Source organism: Hippocampus bargibanti, linkage group LG10 (genome assembly GCF_051943395.1).
Source record: "Hippocampus bargibanti isolate YZ-2025 linkage group LG10, ASM5194339v1, whole genome shotgun sequence".
In the NCBI taxonomy this organism is placed as follows: domain Eukaryota; kingdom Metazoa; phylum Chordata; class Actinopteri; order Syngnathiformes; family Syngnathidae; genus Hippocampus; species Hippocampus bargibanti.
Window position 1 is genome coordinate 13,009,182 of NC_142743.1, and position 22,237 is coordinate 13,031,418.

General features: G+C 39.1%; 1 protein-coding gene across 1 annotated transcript in view; it reads right to left on the minus strand.

Annotated features, from left to right (window-relative positions):
* Window positions 1-7,747: 7,747 nt before the first annotated feature.
* Window positions 7,748-22,237, minus strand: part of nr3c2 (nuclear receptor subfamily 3, group C, member 2) — a 66,324-nt gene continuing 51,834 nt past the window's right edge. Inside the window, exons 4-9 of the mRNA XM_089007146.1 lie at window positions 22,116-22,232; window positions 21,138-21,476; window positions 16,877-17,021; window positions 15,972-16,102; window positions 9,900-10,057; window positions 7,748-8,288 (exon numbers count right to left, since the gene is read on the minus strand). Of these exons, the coding sequence (XP_088863272.1) occupies window positions 8,133-8,288; window positions 9,900-10,057; window positions 15,972-16,102; window positions 16,877-17,021; window positions 21,138-21,476; window positions 22,116-22,232 (1,046 nt within the window). The 3' untranslated portion in view covers window positions 7,748-8,132. The remainder of the gene's footprint in view (window positions 8,289-9,899; window positions 10,058-15,971; window positions 16,103-16,876; window positions 17,022-21,137; window positions 21,477-22,115; window positions 22,233-22,237) is intronic.

Sequence of the window (22,237 nt, forward strand, 5' to 3'; positions counted from 1 at the left end):
AAGTGGTTTTATTTTTTTTTTTCTCCCCCTCCGCTCAGGCTTACCTTTTTGTTTTGTTGGCTTCTGAGTCGTCAAGCATGGCGGCAATGCAGTTGCTTGAAATTCAACCGTTATCAACAAAGTATGTATCTTCTTGATTTTTTTTTTTCATTCAGCCTCTTTGAACAGCCGAACTTGATTCGTGGTTAAAAAAAGAGTCACTTCAAATCTTGGAGAATTGCTTCCTCTCATTTAACATGATTGATTGAATTGGTTAATTGAGCATAGCTTCAACTGCAGTCATAGAGGGGTGTGCACACTAATTAGATAAAATTGATTACAGTATTTTGGGGTGGGTGGGTAGAGGATTTTTAGGCCAAAACGTTTTTTTTAAAAGATGATCAACCTCCAAATGAATTCAGCAATACACAAATATTATATTTTTTAATTAAATCATTCACTGCCAGACGTGCAAAGATGGGTCCACTACAGTGCCAAGGTTTTTGTCATTGTCACCTGAATTCCAGGACCTCCAGAATTTTGAATTTTAGGACTACATAAACATTAAATGCAGCATTAGATACCTTAGACTCTCTTTTTTCACCAGGTCTGGAGTTATCTGAGCTTGAAATGGGGGCAGCTGTACAAAATACAATACATATGGGTTTGTTTCGTGCTTTAACAACAGCTGAAGCTGGAACAAAGCGCTAACATGGAAAAAAGGGAAATGCTACCCCCTTGCGGAAGGGAAAAACATTGCCAGAGGTCATGGCCAGCGCTTTATCGGCACCCAAGCAAGAAAAAAACAAAACCCGAACTAATTCGGAAATGCCGCTCTACCTCATATGTTTAATTCCCAAATAAATTCGGGAATGGCAATTAGCTAATAGGAGAATCAGGTGCTGGACTGTAAGTGAGTTAGGGGTGGAGATTATACTGTAAACGTAGCGATTAAATAATATATTTTTCTCTGATTTTCTTGAATTGATTAAAAAAAAGGCAAATATGACTGCAACGAAATGTAGTGACTTGTTGGTTTTATTGTGGTGCTGGTCAACAAACTACTACAAAATAAACAACCCCCCCAACCAAATATAAATCAATCACTTGACACATTTTGTTACAAAAAAAGAAATACTTTTTTTGTCACATGAGAGGAAAATAACACACACAAAAAAAAACAGGGAAAAAAGATTGCCAATATCTTCTGTGTCACATTCAGATACTGAGTCTGTCACAATATAAATCGTGTACATTCATTTCTCCTTCCAACACAAAAACGCATTAGGGGGGGTGTGTGTGCACACATCCTTCCGTAGAAATTTTTTTCACTCAACACAAACGATTTTTTTGTTAAATTTGTCGTATGTACATTAGTGTAAATCGCATGTGATTAAAAAAAGGCACAAGTTTCCCTTTTTCGTTTTTTTGTGTCTTTAAATACAATGTAAACATCTTGTCATTAAAACGCATGCATATTTAGCAATATCTTACAATAAAAAACAAAAAGAGAAATTAGCTTTTTTTTGTTGACAAAAGTAATATTATTTTCCAGCAAAATATAATTCTCTCAAAAGTACTTTCCTAGTCAACTTTTTATTCCGACGTTTGCGCTGATTCCTTACGAAGGACAAACAAATGAGCGGGATGAGAGGCCTTCGCTTGAAGGTCCCTCAAAAAAAAGTTAATTAAAATCATTTAAAAATAAAAATATTGCATCATTTTCATTTTTTCCTATCGTGAATACAGTGAAACCTTCAAAATAGAACTGAATTTTTATTTTTTTCTAAACTATAACGTTGTCAACGGTTACATGAACTCGATAATGTCATATAATACTTTTAAAATTCCACTAGGTGACAGTAGTGTCACTGCAATCGTCTTGGATGCCTCCAAAGACTGTACAGTGATACCTCGGTTTACGAAGCCCTTGGCTTACGAACTTTTCGTTTTACGAACGTTAAATTTATGACAATTTTACCTTGCCATACAAACTTTACCTTGGCATACAAACTTTTTTCATACACGGTGCTGCCTCAATGAGTGATGTGTCGTTCGCGAACGAGCCTGTTCTTCTAACAACAAAATGGCAGCTGACTTTTTTGTCCTCTATTCCCTGCCCCCAGTCTTCGGTTAAAGCCACATGATTGGTCAGGAACGCAGCATTGAGGGGAGGTTTTTTTGTTGACAAAAGTAATATTATTTTCCAGCAAAATATAATTCTCTCAAAAGTACTTTCCTAGTCAACTTTTTATTCCGACGTTTGCGCTGATTCCTTACGAAGGACAAACAAATGAGCGGGATGAGAGGCCTTCGCTTGAAGGTCCCTCAAAAAAAAGTTAATTAAAATCATTTAAAAATAAAAATATTGCATCATTTTCATTTTTTCCTATCGTGAATACAGTGAAACCTTCAAAATAGAACTGAATTTTTATTTTTTTCTAAACTATAACGTTGTCAACGGTTACATGAACTCGATAATGTCATATAATACTTTTAAAATTCCACTAGGTGACAGTAGTGTCACTGCAATCGTCTTGGATGCCTCCAAAGACTGTACAGTGATACCTCGGTTTACGAAGCCCTTGGCTTACGAACTTTTCGTTTTACGAACGTTAAATTTATGACAATTTTACCTTGCCATACAAACTTTACCTTGGCATACAAACTTTTTTCATACACGGTGCTGCCTCAATGAGTGATGTGTCGTTCGCGAACGAGCCTGTTCTTCTAACAACAAAATGGCAGCTGACTTTTTTGTCCTCTATTCCCTGCCCCCAGTCTTCGGTTAAAGCCACATGATTGGTCAGGAACGCAGCATTGAGGGGAGGTGGTTTAAACATTAAAGAGAGGCAGACGACAGTGAGAGAGTTTCAACTTTGATAGTTCAAAGGCAGAGTGTAGACTGTAAGGTTAAAATATCTCATCAATCAGGCTCCACAAACAACCCGCACAAGCCATCTGTACACTTGATGCAAAAAGCTATCAACCCAGCTAAACAGAACACAATTGATGAGGAACCAGATAGAATTATCACAGAGAAAGCACCTACAAGGGATCATTCCTCAAGATGGTCAAAGAAGATTACGTTCCTCATTAAGTGTTTAATGCTGATGAAAGCGGCCACTCCATTCCATCAAGCCATCAACGACCATCACAAAGGTAAATAAAATGACTTTATTATATAGTACAGTTTATTTCTTTAATTATAATACCATAGCACATTTATACGTGAAATAAGGTATATTTTGTGTAGTTTTAAGACTTAGAAAATTAGAAAGTAGGAAATTATGTATTATGGGGACCTGGGAACAAATTATTCTCATTGTAATGGTTTTCTATGGGAAATTTATTTTTGGGATACACACCTTTCGCCTTACACACTCTGTCTGGGCACCAATTAAGTTCATAAGCCAAGGTATCACAATGTTATTTTTGTATTTTTTCGTCATTTATTTGTCCACAAGATGGAGCCAAAGTTATACTTTTAGTTGGGCCGTGAATAATTATGCCCTATGAACTCTGCCTAGCAACAAGCGCAACACCATTTTTTTCTGCGAAATGTCTTGAACATGACACAAGCTCAATTTATCATAAATTTTCGATCGCTTCATCTTTTTTTCCCGCAATTTGTTATCTTCATATTCGACATGTTTTATGAATGCTACAGAAGTTTGACTACGCCGACGAATTTATCGGCATTGTTCTCTGTGTGACAGTGAAAAAAAATAACATTCTAGCAACTTAAAATTGGAAGTTCCACTGTATTCAAAACAAAATGCATTAGGGGAGGGGCGTCCTTATTCCTTGCTGCACTCGTCCTGAATTGTCGACATAAAGGACGACAAACCCCGCTAGCTACTTCTCAACCCTCCCTCCTTTGTGAAAAAAAAAAAAAAAATAAGCAAACATCGATCAACAAATTCACATCATACACTTTTCACACTGTCAAATTTCTAGGGAAAGTAGTAGTTGGTGATCTTGGGGTTCAGGGGGTGGGGGTGAAAGGGGTGCAGAGATTGCATTAATCATACTTTTCAGTAGCATCACGGTTTCAGGAGAAGTCTGCGTCAGCCCCGATAAGTGTCCAAAATCATACTGTCATACCATAATGGGTTCCTCCAAACTTGATAATAGGTTGCGCTAGTTTGTTAGAAGCTGTACATGTAGTAATGCAGATTAAAGGACAACCGACGTCTCCGGACAAGTTGTGTCCATAATTTGTAAAATGGCTTCAAATGACTTCTACTCAGCGTATTTTACAAAGATTCCACCGCATATGGCTATATTTTACATTTTAAGACTCGCGCTGAATATTCCGGAAGTCTTGTTTTTGAGTTGGTGACGAGTCCTCATGTCACGTTACTGAAGGAACGCCCCTGACCGAAAAAAAGACTCATTGTAGCAGTCCTTCCATCATGTCATTGCATTTTGCTGTACTTGTTTGGTCTGAAAACTTCATGTTGCACCAAGAACAGGCAGAAGAGGGCGACAAAGCGCCGTGTAAGGAATTAATCAGCCCGTTTCCACAGGCTGATTAATTCCTAACACGGAGCTTTGTCGCCATTTTCTGCCTCTTTTTTTAGTTTTACCCTTATTGCCTCAAAATGGCACGTAAGGACTTCTTTCATCGATTGCAAACATGTATAATTTCCTCTACAGAACTATTTGAATCATATTCATAACTTGATGAGTAACAAGAAAGCATCTTCTCCGAATCTGAACTCTCTGAAGCCCTTGTTTTGATTCTCGAGCAGGGCAGTTTGTGACTGTGTATCATGGCGTGATGTCACGAACAAGGGGGCGGGACTTTCTCAATCTCGCCATTTCTTAGCTCATTTTATAGCAGTTTTGGGACACTTTAAGTCATTTTTCTTGGTGTTTTGTGCATTTGACTAAAAATATCAGCCTGTGTGTTTTGGGTATTTTAGATGCTATAAAACGTTTTTCTGATGTCCGTTCGGAAACAAAAAAATTGTGTCGGTTGTCCTTTAAAGTAACTACAAATATTTCGCCTGGCATCGGTAAGAAATGAAGCGTCTTTGTGTCAATGAAGCAGCTTTTCTGAGGGTGTGTGTGTGGGGGGGCGGGGGGGTACAATAAATGCAGACAAGTGTTATAAAAATGATTTTATTTGTAGGGAAGAGTCAGGTCACAAAGGGCCGGCTTTGCTTGCGCGTAAAAATAGACGTGAACTCAAGCGACAGCTGCTCTGGAGAGAACACAAACGGTCTGCCGCCATTACCGACTGCCCAGCCAGCCAACGCATTAGCCGCATTTTATACTTGTTTTTTTTCATGTAATTTTTTTAAACAAACTTCATCACTTGACATTATTGTCTTAATTGTATACCCTCACGAGTGACTCCATTAATCTTTTTGCATATAACTTTGGATTGTTTCGCTGCACCAAAAAAAAAAAAAAAAAATGTACCTATGAGTCCAAAATAATTCATGCCGCTGTCAGAAAATTTGACGTTTGAAGTGAGTGAACAAGGCTGGGAAGGAGACAAGAAAGTGATTTTCATCAAGCATTTCAATTTGTTTTGATTCGCATGTCTGATCATTTTTGACTCATTTAAAGGACAACGCCTCCGGTCAAGTTGTGTCCATAATTTGTAAAATCACTTCAAATGACTTCTATTGAGCGTATTTTACTAAGATTCCACCGCATATAGCTATAGTTTACGTTTGAAGACTCGCGCTGAATATTCAGGAAGTCTTGTTTTCGAGTTGATGACGATTCCAGACGTGATGTCACGGAGGGAACGCCCCTGACCGAGAAAGCGACACACATCGATGAAAAGGTTTCTTCAGCCGTCATCTGTACTTTTTTGAAGGTGTCGGATGTTTCACTTCTTATCCAAGATGCTTCTTCAGTGAACTAAAGTCTTACTGGTAGTATCGGCCCTAGTAAGACTTTAGTTCGCTGAAGAAGCATCTTGGATAAGAAGCGAAACGTCCGACACCTTCAAAAGAAAAAACCTTTTCAACGATGGACCACTCCTGTACGCCTGAGAGCTTACTCAGACGTAAAGCGACACACAATGCATTTTGGATACTTTGTTTGGTCTGAAAACTTCGTGTTGATGGCGAAATTAGAAGGAAACACATAGATAACGCGATGGTGAATCGTGTGTCGCTGACACAAATTCCCAGCAGACAAATCAGCCCATTTCCAACGGAGCTTGGGCGCCATCTTGTGCATTTTCTGGGACGCTACATTGCAGTCCAGATGCATCAAAATGACACGGAAGGAGTTCTTTAATCGTTTGCAAACATTTATGCTTTCCTCTTCAGAACTATTTGAATCATATTCATAACTGGATGAGTAACAAGAAAGCATATTCTCCAAATCTGAAGCCATTGTTTTGATTCGAGAGCAAGGCAAAGACGTCTTGGCGTGACGTCACGAACTGAGGGCGGGACTTTCTGACAATGCCCAATTCGCAGCTCAATTTTTTTGCAGTTTTAGCACACTTTTATTAATTTTTTTTTATTGGTGATTTGCATTTGACTCAAAATATCAGCGTGCATGTTTTGGGTATTTTAGATGCTATAAAACGTTTTTCCGATGTCAGTTAGTCGGTTGTCCTTCCATGTTTAATTAAATATCCCAATTATTTAAAGTAAAATTTACCAAAAAATCTCAGAAAACTGGGATGTATTTTTCTTGATTTTTTTTTTTCCATCCAGATTTCAAATGTTTACTTTCCCTCATAAAAGTAATTTCCTAAATTTTGTCTTTAAATTTAGTACTTTTAAAATGGTTTTTCCAGGAAAAAAAAGCTCTTTTTAAAAGGCTTTTTTTTATTTGGTGTTACGGTTTTCAAGTGTTTTTTTTTCTGTTCTTTTACAACTTTTCCCTCGTGAATTCAAAAAATCTATTGTGTCTATCTTTATTGTCTCACATGTGATTTAAAAAAAAGACCTTTTCTATCGAAATGCACCCGAAAAAAAATTAATTGTCAACTGAATGTCAAGTTATTTTCCTCACTTTTCCAATGTTGTCTCCTGCATTGAAAAAAAGAAGTTAACTCAGGGTATGAATCACTTTGGACATTGATAACACCAATTGAATTCGAACGTGAGCTCAATGTTAAGCATGTACATCTGTTATTCATACATGTAGCCCTTGGAATATATTCGATTGTTGACCTTTGGCCTTTTCGTCAAGTGTGGTGTTTGTTTATTTTATTTTATTTTTTTGTCTGCCCTGTAGTCCTACTGTAGATACGCTGCAAAGCAAATGTCTGGCTATTGGCATATATACCGTATACTTTATTGATTTGTGTATGTGAGAGGCTGTATATAAGCCGCTATTAACTCATTCACTGCCATTCCAGAATGTATTCGGGCATTTGAAAAGCATGACGTGTAGCGCCATTCCCGGTTTTGGTTTTTCTCGCGGAGATGCCGATAATGCGCTGGTCAGACCTCTGGCAATGCTTTTCCCTTTACCCGAGAGGGCGGTATTTGCCTTTGGTCCATTTTAGCTCTTTGTTACAGCGTCAGATGTTGTTAAAGCGCTATATAAACCGATATGTATGTATGGCGTATTTTGTACAGCCGGCCCCATTTCAAGCTCAGATAACTCCATACCCATATTATTTAAGAATTAACTCTTTTTTTCTGATAAAAGAAGACTGTCTCAGGTTTGTTACATTGAAGTGAATGTTTATGTCGTCCTAAAACTCAGTATTCTGTGGGTCATGTAATTGAAGTGACAATGACAAAAACCCTGGCACTGGAGTGGACACATTTTTGCACATCTGGCAGTGAATGAGTTAATTTGAGTGTTTTTTTTTTTAAGTGCATCTGTATCGTGGGGTGTGTTAGTGTGAACGTCGCACTAGCACATCCAAGGAAATGTATGGCTTTATCTCCGTTGAAAAGATTGTTAAGCGTCTTTGGGGTGCACAAGGGGGACGGGGGGTTTAGGGTAGGCGGGCGGCATGGTAGAGGGGTTAAATTACCGACTCCGATCCGACAATTCCAGTCTTTTTTTCTTTTTTTTTCTCCATCACGACGATCATTCTCGCAATGTTTTCCGCCCCTTGCCGTTTCTCCAAAGTTCTCGGCCAAGCGTTTGTGAATGTTTTTCAGTTTGACTTTTTCAATTCAAATTTTTTGGGGGGTGTGGGGGGGGCAGTGTCACTTCTTGTGGAAGTAGATGGTGTGGGTGAGTCCCGACTCCACCTTTGGTATCTGGTCGCTGATGATCTCTACCAGCATCTCGGGGAATGCCACTTTCAGGGCCCGCGACTCGCGGAAGGTGTAGAAGCAGAAATCCAGCAGGTTGGCCACCAACTGCCGCACAAAAAGGAAACAAATAATAATAAACAATTTTTTTAAAAATTATATTCCATACATAGTAGTTTCTGACTTTTTTTTCCATTGGCCAACGGGCCACATAAGTTTAAGCCTTTTGAATGATGCCAAGCAATCTTTTTTTTTATATATGACCCAGGGGGAAACAAAAACTGAGCTGCTCTGCTATGCAAGTCAAAACAAGTTTTTGTCAGCTAATCATGTCGTCCTTTAACAACTATTTTTTTTCCTTAAATCATTTTATGTGCTCTTAAGTGCTGATTTTTCCTTTCGGTTCTTGTTGACTTATTATTTGATTAATTTCTCAACAAGTAGTTTCTTCTGTAACTGGTAAATACCAATATATTGAAAACTTGATTCTGACCGATGAATTCTGCCTAGCAACAAGCTTTTTAATATAAGGGGAAAGAATGGTAAATATGTAAATTCACAAGTTTGTTTGTTGTGAAATCACAAAAAAAAATACTATATATATATATATATATATATATATATATATATAGAGAGAGAGAGAGAGAGAGAGAGAGAGAGAGAGAGAGAGAGAGAGAGAGAGAGAGAGAGAGAGAGAGAGAGAGAGAGAGAGGGGAGGGGGGGGGGGGGGGGGTAGATAGATAGATAGATCTCATCATTGTTTTGGTGTAATTTAGAATTTTTCTTTATTGGCAATTGTAGATTTTTTGGGGGAAATAGGAATTTTAATTACTTTTTAATGTCATCGGGAAGAATGATAAATATGTAAACTCACAAGTTTATCTTCGTTTGTTGTGAAATCACTGAAAATAATTTATGGAAGCCAAAATCTTATTACAACATATTACAATTATATTCCCCCGTATAAATTTTTTTGGGGTGTTTTGAAAAGTTTTTGATATTTTTGGGGGATATAAGAATTGTTGTTACTTTTTGAGCATTTTGATGCTATGATCGAATCTAAACTATTGGTGCAAAACTACAATGGCATTTCTACGTCCGAAAAAAATAACCCCATAAAACTGGGTTTGGATTATTTTGCAACTTCATTCTTACAAAACAATCTCTGCTCAAATAGAAATATGAAATATGAAATATTCATATTGCGATCTTGGCGTTGTATATTCTTGCGCTCCGATTCATACTGAATTTTGCAAAATTGCAAATGTGTCATTTTTGGTCCTGGAAGATGCACAAAAAATACAGAACACACTGACATTGGAAATCAACTCTTCTTTGGACTATTATGTAGAGAAATCAAAATGGACTCGGACTCTACTTTCGTTTTGAGTAGCGGAATGGACTCTGACCACTTTCTGGTTCAATCGACTTCATCCCACTTATGCACGCATTCACGTTTGCTGTCACTTGGCATTCACCCCCCTCCTCCCCTTCTGTTCTGGACAGGCCGAAGTAACGGCAACCCCTCAGGGGGCCAGATTGGGATGCGCTAAGTCTTATTTGGAGCCGCTGCATCAGCCAACCGCTAAGTATGATCCAAATCCTCTCTGCTGCCATTCCAGAAAGAAAAAATTCCAATGATATCAGCCAGCCAAATTTACCAGTGAGCACCTCCCATGCCTGCCAAAGTGAGTGGTGCGACCGGCGTGGTATACTTACACCGTGCATGGCGTCCAGTAGCTTGGTGAGCTGGAAAAAGCGCTGCCAGGTCTGGCCGGAGTTGTTGGTGGCCTTCCCCACGGCGCGTCGGAGCTCCTTGATGTAATTAACTCGCATTTCCTCGAACGCCGCTTGGTTCTTCAGACCCTCTTTGGGAACTGCGAAGCAAGCAGATAAGACAAGGTCGTCAAACTCATTTTTTTGTCGCAGGCCACGTTGTAGTGACGGTTTTCTCTCAGGGCGCGTTCTGAATTTGGCGAAGCCATGACAATGTTTCACCCCTCTTCCCCACATATTACATATATTAGCTATCTACTAGCTGGCTAACTAGCTTTCTATCTGTATTTTAGTGGCATTCAGTGTATTAGCTAACTAGCTAGCTTTCTATCTGTAGTTTAGTGACATTCAGTGTATTAGCTAATTAACTATCTAACTAGCTAGCTACATAGCTATCTAGGTGGCTAGCTATCTAGCGAACTATCTGTTGGCTATCTATTAGCTATCTACTAGCTGGCTAGCTAGCTTTATATCTGTATTTTAGTGGCATTCAGTGTATTAGCTAACTAACTATCTAGCCAGCTAGCTAGCTATATAGCTATCTAGGTGGCTAGCTATCTAGCGAGCTATCTGTTGGCTATCTATTAGCTATCTATCTGTGTATCTTAGTGACATTATGTGTATTAACTAACTAACTTTATAGCTATCCAGCTAACTAGCTATATAGCTATCTAGGTGGCTAGCTATCTAGCGAACTATCTGTTGGCTATCTACTAGCTATCTACTAGCTGGCTAGCTAGCTTTATATCTGTATTTTAGTGGCATTCAGTGTATTAGCTAACTATCTAGCTAGCTAGCTATATAGCTATCTAGGTGGCTAGCTATCTAGCGAGCTATCAGTTGGCTATCTATTAGCTCTCTACCAGCTGGCTAGCTAGCTTTCTATTTACTTCCATGATGAGTGAACGCTAGCGCGTGTGGCTGCTGCTGCTCACTCACATCAAAACTTATCCTGTGACTGTAAAGTGACCTTAAGAGTTTTGAAAGCCGCTTATAAATGAAAGTTATTATTATTATTATTATAAGTAGTAGTAGTAGTATTAGTAGTAGTCGTAGTAGTAGTATCATTTAGAATGAACAACAAATGAATGAATAAGTAGTTTTCAAATTTGAAGTCAAAACGACCGTTATGGTTGACATACGACAATTTGAAATTTTGGTTCAGAATTTTACAAGTTTGATTTGCTTTCGCGGACTGAATAAAATGATGTGGCGGGCCAGATTTGGCCCCCGTACCTTAACTTTGACAACTGTGTCTTAGGTGCGCAAGAAATAGTGTACGTGATCCACCCATCCAGTAATTCAGATGTGCAGGTTTCCCTCATCTACTGGAGTCAATTGGTTCTGTTGTTTTAGTAGTCGTCGTAAGAATTTAACTCATTCTCTGCAATTCCCAAATTTATTCGGGAATTGAAAATATGACGTAGAGCGCCATTCCCGAATTTGTTTGGGTTCTGGTTTTTTCATACTTGTGCTGATAAAGCGCTGGCCATGGCCTCTGGCACTGTTTTTTATTCTTTTCCACAAGGGCATTTCCCTTCCCAGCATTTCCCTTTTTTCCATGTTAGCGTTTTGTTCCAGCTTTAGCTGCGCTATGTAAACCAATATGTATGTATTGCATTGTATTTTGGACAGCCACCCTCATTTCAAGCTCAGATAACTCCAGACCTTTATAATTTAGGAATTAATTCTTCTTTTCTGTTAAAAGAAGAGAGTCTAAGGTTTCTTGAATGTTTATGTCATCATAAAACTCAATATTCTGTGTGGGCCTTGCAGTTTGAGTGAACATGATAAAAACCCTGGCACTGGAATGGAAACATTTCTGCACATGTCTGGCAGTGAATGAGTTAATCAATAATCGACCTGGCTAATGGCATTAAATATTCCATTCCCAACGAGAAAAAAAAAAACATTTCCTATATTCTATGACTATCGCTTTTGTTTAACTATTTTTTTTCCTGTCGTCTCAGTCGTGAGCATTAAGAGATATGAGGAAGTTTGATTTGCTTTTGCGGGCCGAATAAAGCGATGTGGCGGGACAGATTGTGCCCCCGGGCCTTGACTTTGACAACTGTTAGATAAGATAACCTTTATTAGTCTCACAACGGAGAACTTCCCAATTCGGAGCAGAAAAAAAATAATGGCCTTAGGAAAAAATAACTGGGTGAATGTGTCAAGAATCCGTGCCTTGATTGAGTTGGACGTCTGCCATTTTGTTATGGGGAAGCCAGTTTGGGGACGAATTCCATGAAAAAGTAGCTTGGAAAAATAGACAAAAATGAATTTATTGCGTTGAACACAAGTCACTGTTTTATTGCGCCATTTATTCATTTTTTTTAAATCCAGCAATGCTTTTGACGAGCCAACAACGAAGAAGCCCGTTGGCCACTTCCTGTCAGTTAGCATTGCATCCGTTTAAGGGCGCGACGCAGCTAAGGTCAAATGCTCGGGAAAGCGCTCGCTTGCGTATTCGTCTTGATCGTTTTTGGCTCTTTCGCGCACAGATGAGCAAATTCCTGGAGGCGCGGCTTTCACCAGGAAGATTTAAAAATAGACACGTTGTGTGAAGCGGGCAGAACTTATTTCATGGCTAACATGACAACAATGTGCTAATACCCAAAGCATGTGTTTGGGCGTTTGTTGTTTTATTTTGTTTTTTTCCTTGATTTTATTTCCTTCCTGCTAACATACATAACCTGAATTGAATGTGACCTGGCATTTAGGAGCGAGACAGAGGATGTGCCCACTCCACAGACCCCGTATAGAGGTAATTGGTGCCAGATATGTTTTCGCTGCGGGTAACGAAGCCTGTTTAGAGGCCTTGATATGCCTGAAATTTGATTTCAAACTTGCTCAGGGGTTAACCCTGGAAAATTTGGAAAAGTTTGGGTGTATTGTAGCGGTACATGAACAACATGGATCAAAGTCTGAAAATGAACTGTTTTAGTTTGGGTGAAGCAGCCATTTTGGGGAGTCAATTCCATTAAAAGAAAATGGCTATGGAAATACACACACACACACACACGCACACACACACACACACACACACACACACACACACACACACACACACACACACACACACACACACACACACACACCTATTTCACAGCTGTCGACACGAAACTCGCGCGTGAACGTGATTGAGCAGGAAGTCTGCCATTTTGTTGTGAGGCAGCCATTTTGGACCACTTTGATTAACCCTCTACTGCCCGAAATATTTTTTTGTAAGAAAAAAATGTTTTTGTTCAGTTTTTATGGTCATTGATGGATATAATAGCATACTAGTAGCTTCATTTTTTAATATTTTCCAATAATAAAGAAAATTTATCATGTGCCTAATTAGGTACAATCGTCATGAAAGACCTCAATTGAGTGGGTGCCTTTTTTGGAACATATGTCAAATGCAACTTCAAAGACTAGACTTTTATCCATATGACAGTTTTTTTTTACAAAAAAAATAAATATTTACATAAAATAGCAATATAATTTACATAATATATTTATATAAAATATTTACATAAAAATACATCGTTCCTATACAGATACAGAAAACTAACTAATGGAATAATGTTTTTTTAATGAAATTCTCATGAAAGACGAGTTTTTTAAGATTTTTTATGCTGTATTGAATGCTTATGTAGTCTTAAACCTCAATATTCTGTGAGTCCTGGAATTCGAGTGACAATGACAAAAGCCCTGGCACTGGAGTGGACACATTTTTGCACATCGTCTGGCAATGAATGAGTTAATAAAAATGTTAACAATTGTCTATCGACGTGAAATTTTCTCCACATTTGTTTTCGCAGAAGTCATAAATAAATACACACACATATATATATATATATATATATATATATATATATATATATATATATATATATATATATATATATATATATATATATATATATTTAAAAAGGTCAGGCTGGTGTTATGCAATCTTTTTTATTATTGACTATTCTATTGACTAGACAAAAAAAATGACGTCATCTAAGAGCGGGAGTGTGATTGCAACACGATTTATTTATTTATTTATTTATTTATCTGTTTATTTTTTATTTTAATATTTCAATAAATACACATATAGTGGTATATCTACTTGCAAAATGTTATGGTTCTGGAAGAAATTTCTTAACAGGAAGTGAAAAGGGACATGTTGTCCATGTAAATGCCCTAATCCGTTCCAAGCCACCCAAAATTCAGACAACTATTTCATAAAGCATAAAAAAAATGATTGAAAATATGTAACAAATGCATGTTGCAATTGGCTCATTGCGCAATAAATGACAGTCGTGCATCATGTAGAAAAAAATCAATCGATTTTATTTGTTGTCCTCTTTTAGACCATATTTTGGCTCAGAGATGTTTTTTGCCTGCCATTTTGATTTTTTTTTTCATAACACAAGCTTTTATTTTCCCGTTGAGGCGTTTCGTATCTTGAAAATTCCGTTTGAAGGGACGGACCGAAGTAGCTTTATTGTTCGAAGCGGTGATTCATTAGCAGCATCGTGTCAGTCTACGCGGCAGTGAGGTCAAAGCGCGACGCCAAAACGGGAGTCATCGGACACCGCGGATCTGGGTTGCAACCCAAAGCCAAGGTCAGAGAGAGCGTCAGCAGCTCTGAATCTTCCTCGGCTTTGCCTCGCTTTAGCAAATGCTCGAAAGTAAAAATGGCGGCAGCTTTTGGAGGTCGGCCGGGCCTCGGTGGCAAAGCTCCAGGCAAGACCGGACGGGGGAGGTTGCGGCAACAGAAGGCCCAGCCATGACCCCCCTACCCCCCTTTGACTCTTCTTTTGTCTTTGTTTTGTTTTTGTTTTTTTTTTTTTTTTTCGTTTATCCGTGTGTCATGAAATGTAGTCTGTTTTGGAAAAAAATCCACTTTTGCTTTTTATTGTATTTTTGTTAAACAATATCCAGTCTACTTTCAAGTCAAAAATTATCCAGGCAGGTTTTCACGATTTAGTCAGGTTTTTTAATTTTAGTTGTTTTACATTTTTTTATTCATCAGAATATTTCTGGCAATTGACCCAATGTGTCCCGTTTTATGGACAGCTGCCCTCATTTCAAGCTCATATAAGACCCATATCATTTCGGAATTAACTCTTCTTTTCTGACGTCTGCGTATGCTCTCAGTTGTACAGGAGTGGTCCATCGATGAATGAAAAACGTTTTCCAAATATAATATAGAAATCTATAAAATGTTTCCAAATATAAGGCACACCACATTATGAGGTTTTACAGTAGAGACTGAGGTTATGCAAAACTTCTAAAGGGGCGGGGGTATTAGTTATCTATTAGCTAGCTAGCTTTCTATCTATTTGAGTTATTCTGGGTTGAGTGAACACTGGCATATGTGGCTGCCGCTGCTCACCCATGGAAAAACTTATCCTGTGACTGTAAAGTGACCTTGCGAGTTTTGAAAGGCGCTTATAAATTAAATGTATTATTATTATTATTAGTAGTAGTAGTAGTAGTCGTACTAGTACTATTATTATTACAGTAAAGTCTCGTTATATCGATATCGGATATATCGATAGTCCCAGTTATATCGATACTATTTCTATGCACGCACGGAGAAAATTACATGCAAACAGGGTCGGATATATCGATAGTCCCGGTTATATCGATATTTTTTCGGACTCCCTTGAATATCGATATAACGAGACTTGTATTATTATTATTATTATTATTATAAGCTATCTATCTATTAGTTATCTATTAGCTAGCTAGCTAGCTTTCTATCTATTTCAGTTACTTCTGGGTTGAGTGAACGCTGGCGCTTGTGGCTGCCGCTGCTCACCCACAGAAAAACTGATCCTGTGACTGTAAAGTGACCTTGAGAGTTTTAAAAGCCGCTTATAAATGCAATATTATTATTATTATTATTATTATTATTATTATCAATATTACTTCACATATAAAGTGCACCGGCATATAAGGCGCAGTTTCATCTTTTGAAGAAAATCAAGGCTTTTGGGTACGCCCCGGAAAATCCGTTACACCAGGTCTTACTTGTGCTGAGGAGCAGCAGGACTTTCATGGAGAGGAACTCGTTGTAGGTGAGCTGCAGCCGAACAAACTCTTGGCTCACTTGCCTCATGCCCAGGCAGAGGCTGTACATGGCAGACTGCTGCATCCGCTCCCTGGAAAATACATCGGGGGAGGATCGTTAAATACGGCGGCGTTAAGACGAAAAGGAAGCGCTCCATTGTTGAAAAGTATTGCTCGATGAGATGCCAAACATCCAAAGACATGATGCCAAACATCCAAAGACTCACTTGAAATATTTTATTGTGTTTATAAAGTGGTTTACGAAGTATGGGAGGTCTAAAATTTAACATCTCACTCCCCAATTTGTTGTTGTTTTCAATGTAGTCTGCTGCAATTTCAGCGCAGAGCGCCAATACGTATGTGGAACTGTCGCGGCTTGGAATTGAAGCGGATTGACGTGGCACAAGAGATGTGAGACAACCTCTTTTCGTCAATGGATGCTACAGCTGCGTGTATGCTTTCAACATTTAGCTTTTAGCAGATGTGCACATTCCACCATGACATCCCTGATGCACTGGTGAAAAGGACGCTTTGATCTTCTCTTTTATCTAGAACTGCTTCATACAACAAAGAGGGTGCAGAAAGTGCTTAAGATTGAATGACTGTGTCTTTGTGTTGTTATTATTTAGTTATTTAGTTTTTTTTTTGTTTGGACTTCAAGATGGCTCCGCAGGAGTGACTGCCTTTACAGCAGCTCCTGTATTTTGTTTTCATACTTCTTCATTTCCTTTCCTCTTCCTTTCATTACTTTGCTGCTGTGGACTGTGAATTTCTCTACAGAGAAACTAATAATGGTTAATCCAATCCAATTTATTTATTTCATTTAGTTTGTGTGTGTGTGCGCGTGCGTGTGTGCATGGACCTACTCATTGAAGATGAGGTCAGGGGCAAAGTAAAGCAGCTGTCCGTTAGTGTGTTTGTAGGAGCGCCAGCCGAGACAAAATGAAGACAGGCACATCCACGAGTACTGGATCAACGTAATTTGGTCCTCGATGGGCAGGCCACGAAAACCTTCAGCAAAAATAAATAAACAAAAATACATTAATTAATGAACTGATTAATTAGTTGATTATTTTGGGTTGAGTCATATGTTGGGATTGAAATTGTTTACAATCGACTCATCGACCGCCGATTCTGTGAGCAGGTTTTTTTAAAGCAGATTTTTATTTACATTCAAATTGTCAGAGTAGCAAAAGTCCCCACCCAAAAACGGTACTATGATGATTAGGTGACTTATTTGCTCCATAACATTCCAAGATACGCAGAAATGTCGATTGTTGTTGTTTTTATTAATGACGCTAATCCCACTGCTAGCATAGTTGTAGTCGATTCATCAATATGCCTTCTAGAAGCATTTTTTTTCAACTCACAATTGATCGTTTCTGATCGTACACCAAACTAGAACTACTTTAAAGAATGACGTCGAATTACAATTGGGTGCCTCGCACATTTCTCCGAACGGTGACCAAAGAAAGCTAATAATTGAAAACAGACCAAAGTAAGTTAACAATTGAAAACAGACCAATGTAGGCTAACAGTTGGAAACAGACTAAAATAAGCTAACAATTGAAAACAGACCAAAATAAGCTAACAATTGAAAACAGACCAAAATAAGCTAACAATTGAAAACAGACCAAAGTAGCTAACAATTGAAAACAGACCAAAGTAAGCTAACAATTGAAAACAGACCAATCTAAGCTAACAGTTGGAAACAGACTAAAGTAAGCTAACTATTGAAAACAGACCAAAGTAAGATAACAATTAAAAACAGACCAAAGTAAGCTAACAATTGAATACAGACCGATGTAAGCTAACAATTAAAAACAGACCAAAATAAGCTAACAATTGAAAACAGACCAAAGTAGCTAACAATTGAAAACAGACCAAAGTAAGCTAACAATTGAAAACAGGCCAAAATAAGCTAACAATTGAAAACAGACCAAAGTAAGTTAACAATTGAAAACAGACCAAAGTAAGCTTACAATTGAAAACAGGCCAAAGTAAGCTAACAATTGAAAACAGACCAAAGTAAGCTTACAATTGAAAACAGGCCATAGTAAACTAACAATTGAAAACAGACCAAAGTAAGAAAAAATTTGAAAACAGACCAAAGTAAGCTAACAAAGGAATACAGACCGATGTAAGCTAACAATTGAAAACAGACCAAAGTAGCTAACAATTGAAAACAGACCAAAGTAAGCTAACAATTGAAAACAGGCCAAAGTGAGCTTGCAATTGAAAACAGGCCATAGTAAGCTAACAATTGAAAACAATGAAAATGAATGGAATAGCAGTTGTCCAGAGCGGGCCGCAATAGCTTTTCCTGAACGTCGTGTTATCTCTATGATTTATTTAGCCAGTCAGGAATAATGTCGCGTCTGCTGCTAAGATGCAAAACCCCATTGAGGGATTCCGTTTATGATGCTTTTGCGAGGGCCGCCATAAATAGACGGCGGAATGGGAACGCTGCCAAACTCTCAATCAATGCCTGGCGAGGAAATCCACATGCGCCACATAACAAGACCCCCCCCCCCCCCCCAAATAATAAAAAAAGCCAACTGAGGACAGAGTTATCCGCCAGGCGCTGGGACTATTTGCATCTGTGGGGATGTCGCCACGGTTATTTAGAATTGCTTCATGCGATCGGCCGCTGCCTCGACATACAAGTTCAGTTTGTATCACAATCGTTTTGCAGTTTTTCACCGGTGAAAATAACGAAAATGCCATCAAATGTGTTTCAAATGTTGGCTTGTCAATGTTTTGGTGTAATAAAAAAATTAATAAATAACAAGGCAATTTTGAAAATAATCAAGTACAGTGATACCTTCGCTTACGAACTTAATTGGTTCCCAGATAGAGTGTATAAGGCGAAAAGTGTGTATCCCAAAAATAAATTTCTCATAGGAAACCATTACAATGAGAATAATTTGTTCCCAGGTCCCCATAATACATAATTTTCTACTTTCTAATTTTCTAAGCCTTAAAACTACACAAAATATAGCTTATTTTGTGTATAATAAATGTGCGATGAAATTTTAATTAAAGAAATAAACTGTACTGTATAATAAAGTCGTTTTATTTACCTTTGTGATGGTCGTTGATGGCTTGATGGAATGGAGTGGCCGGTTTCATCAGCATTAAACACTTGATGAGGAATGTAACCTTCTTCTTTTACCATCTTGATGAATGATCCATTGGAGGTGCTTTCTCTGCGATAATTTTACCATTTTCCTCATCAATTGTGTTCTGTTTAGCTGGGTGGATAGCTTTTTGCATCAAGTGTACAGATGGCTTGTACGGGTTGTTTGTGGAGCCTGATTGATGGGATATTTTAACCTTGCAGTGTACACTGCCTTTGAACTATCAAAGTTGAAATTCTCTCACTGTTGTCTGCCTGTCTCTTTAATGTTTAAACCACCCGCCCTCACTGCTGCGTTCTTGACCAATCACGTGGCTTTAACCGAAGACTGTTGGCGGGGAATAGAGGACAAAATTAGCCCACCGTAAGCTAGAAAAATGAGTAAAAAAAACAAACGTCTTAGGAAAGTTTCTTTATCCGCCGGTCTGTGAAAATAGTGTCTGACATTAAACCGGTCCGTGGCGCAGAAAAGGTTGGGGACCACTGCTTTAAAGCATGTCAAATTCACACAAATGAAGAAAAAATATACTGTATTATAATTCTAAGGCACGTTCACGACTTGTGGAAAAGATTCAACATTGAAATAAAAAATATCTGACTATCAATAAATCCCCCAAAATATCATTTTACAAAATCTGGTTAATTCAAATGGAGATTTTATCCCGATCATTTGGTACATTAAAGCTATACAAACTTTTTATTCATGGGTCAACTTGTTGAGCACCACAACAGGATGTGATTTAATAGGCCTCCGACTTTGAAGCTAACCAGTTGATCTTCGCAGACGGAACATCCTTATCTCATTTCACTTCACTTTAATGAGACGAATCAGAGGCAACATCTGGCCAAAGCCGCCATGTAAAATGCCTTCACTCTTCTCACTCCACATTGCTATTTAACGCTCAAATAGGATTCCGTCGCTAATCTTATTGTAAGATTTACCAACCCGTTTGCGGTCTCTGAAAGGAAAGAGGGAGGGCGGGAAGGAGACAGGAAAAAAAAGCCTGGCAGACACCGTGCGCATGAATATCGCCTTCATTAAAATGTGAAATTGCATGAAAAGAGGCTTTGCGGACAGACACTTCATAGAAAGTGGAATATTCAAAGTGCAAAACTAAAATGACAATTTGTCAAATCGAGGAAAAAGGTTTCTTCAGCCGTCATCTGTACTTCTTTGAAGGTGTAGGATGTTTCGCTCCGCATCCGAAGCGCTTAGTCAGCGATTTAAAGTTGTGCTGGTAACCATGGCCCTATATCCCTAATGTACAGACGGACCCCTGCTCTGTTGGGTCCCTGCTCTACGATTGGGGGAGCAGTAGACCCTGGCTTTGGATTGGCTTAATGTTTGATTTAGACCGTGCTTACAACAGACTTCTTAGGCCACGTAGGCTTAGTCATGCTAATGAGGTAAATCAGGGCCAGGGATAGAACATTAGAGGTAATCGGATTGGCTAATGCGGTGAATCTAGAGCCAGGGACAGACCTATAGAGTAATCAGAGTGGAGAGGTAATCAGATTGGCTAATGAGGTGAAATCAGAGCCAGGGATAGAACAATAGAAATAATCAGATTGGCTTCAAGCAGTGGTCCACTGCTCCCCCAACTGTAGAGCAGGGGTACGTCTGTCCATTAGCGATATAGGGCCAGGGTTACCAGCACAACATTATTTCCCTGACGAAGCTCTTTGGATGAGGAGCCAAACGTCCGACACCTTCAAAGAAGTACAGATGACGGAAAAAGAAACCGCTTCCTCCATTTTTTTTTTTCCAGGAATCAGGATGTTAAAATCGTACCCTTATAGCACTCCGCCATATTTCATTCGTCACATCATTGTTGTTCGCATTTTAACGCACTGTTCAATTCAAGGTTATTGCTCGAAATAACATTCTTTTCAAATGAAAAATAAATAAACAAAGCTAAGCCCAAAATAGCATCTAGGACCCCCCCCCCCCCCCCCCCCCCCCCCCCCCCCCGTCCGCCTGCACTAACCTGGAAGTACTTTGGCCCACTTGACCATGCGCACCATCTGCTTGCCGGCCAGGCAGTTGAGGCTGGACAGCAGGTGGTCGGTGGTGTCGGGCTGCGTATTATCGAAGCCCGAGTACACCTCTTCGGGCTCGATGAGCTCAAGCACGCTGCAGATGGACGGCGGCAGGAAAGGTGTGACCACGCTAGCCCCACGGGGCATCAGGGCAGCGCCGGCGGCGTTAGCATTAAGCTCCTTCTCTGACGACAGGAAGTCCACGCCGGATGCCGGCTGGCTCTCCTTGGCTGCCTGTAGGTCCTCGCCGACACCCTTTAACTTGCCCAACTTCTTGGATTTGCGAGCTGTGGGAAGGTAGCGCAGTGTTAGCCGCAGTTCGCCAAGATGACACCCCAAAAAATTGGTTAAATAGGCTGTGAGTGACATATTTGACAGGATGGAACTACAGTAAAGTCTCGTTATATCGATATCGTTATATCGATAGTACTGCTTATTACGATACTATTTCTATGAACGCAAGGAGAAAATTTACATGCCGCAGGATCGGATATATCGATAGTCCAGTTAGATCAATATTTTTTCCGACTCCCGAGAATATCGATATAACGAGACTTTACTGTATTTTGGTTCTGTTCCGTTCGCCGAAGAGTTGCTGAGTCGTAATTTTCTTTGTGCAGCTTCACCAACTGATGTCGGAAAGCCGTACTTTTTCAGAAACTCATAGTCTCGTTTAGAAAGTATATCTGTCTTATATTCGCACAGTCAAAAGGAAACTTTGTGGCACTCGGATATTTGCTTAGCATGTAAATGGGAAATAAAATGGGACCTAAAATTGATCCTTGTGGTACACCAGAAGCAAGTCTTATAGTCGGGCGAGTCGTGATTACCGATTGGTAACGGCAATTAGGTTTGTTTTTCAATGAAAAGGAAAAGGGGGTGTTTTATCGCATTCGCATCTTAGCTACGGTACTTGAAATCCTCACCTCCGAGATTCATCCCGGCCTGGAGGCACTTGCGCACGCGGCACGCCGGACAGTTTTTTCGTCGGATCTTGTCGATGATGCAGTCGTTTCTCCCGGCGCAAAGGTAGTTGTGCTGGCCTAAG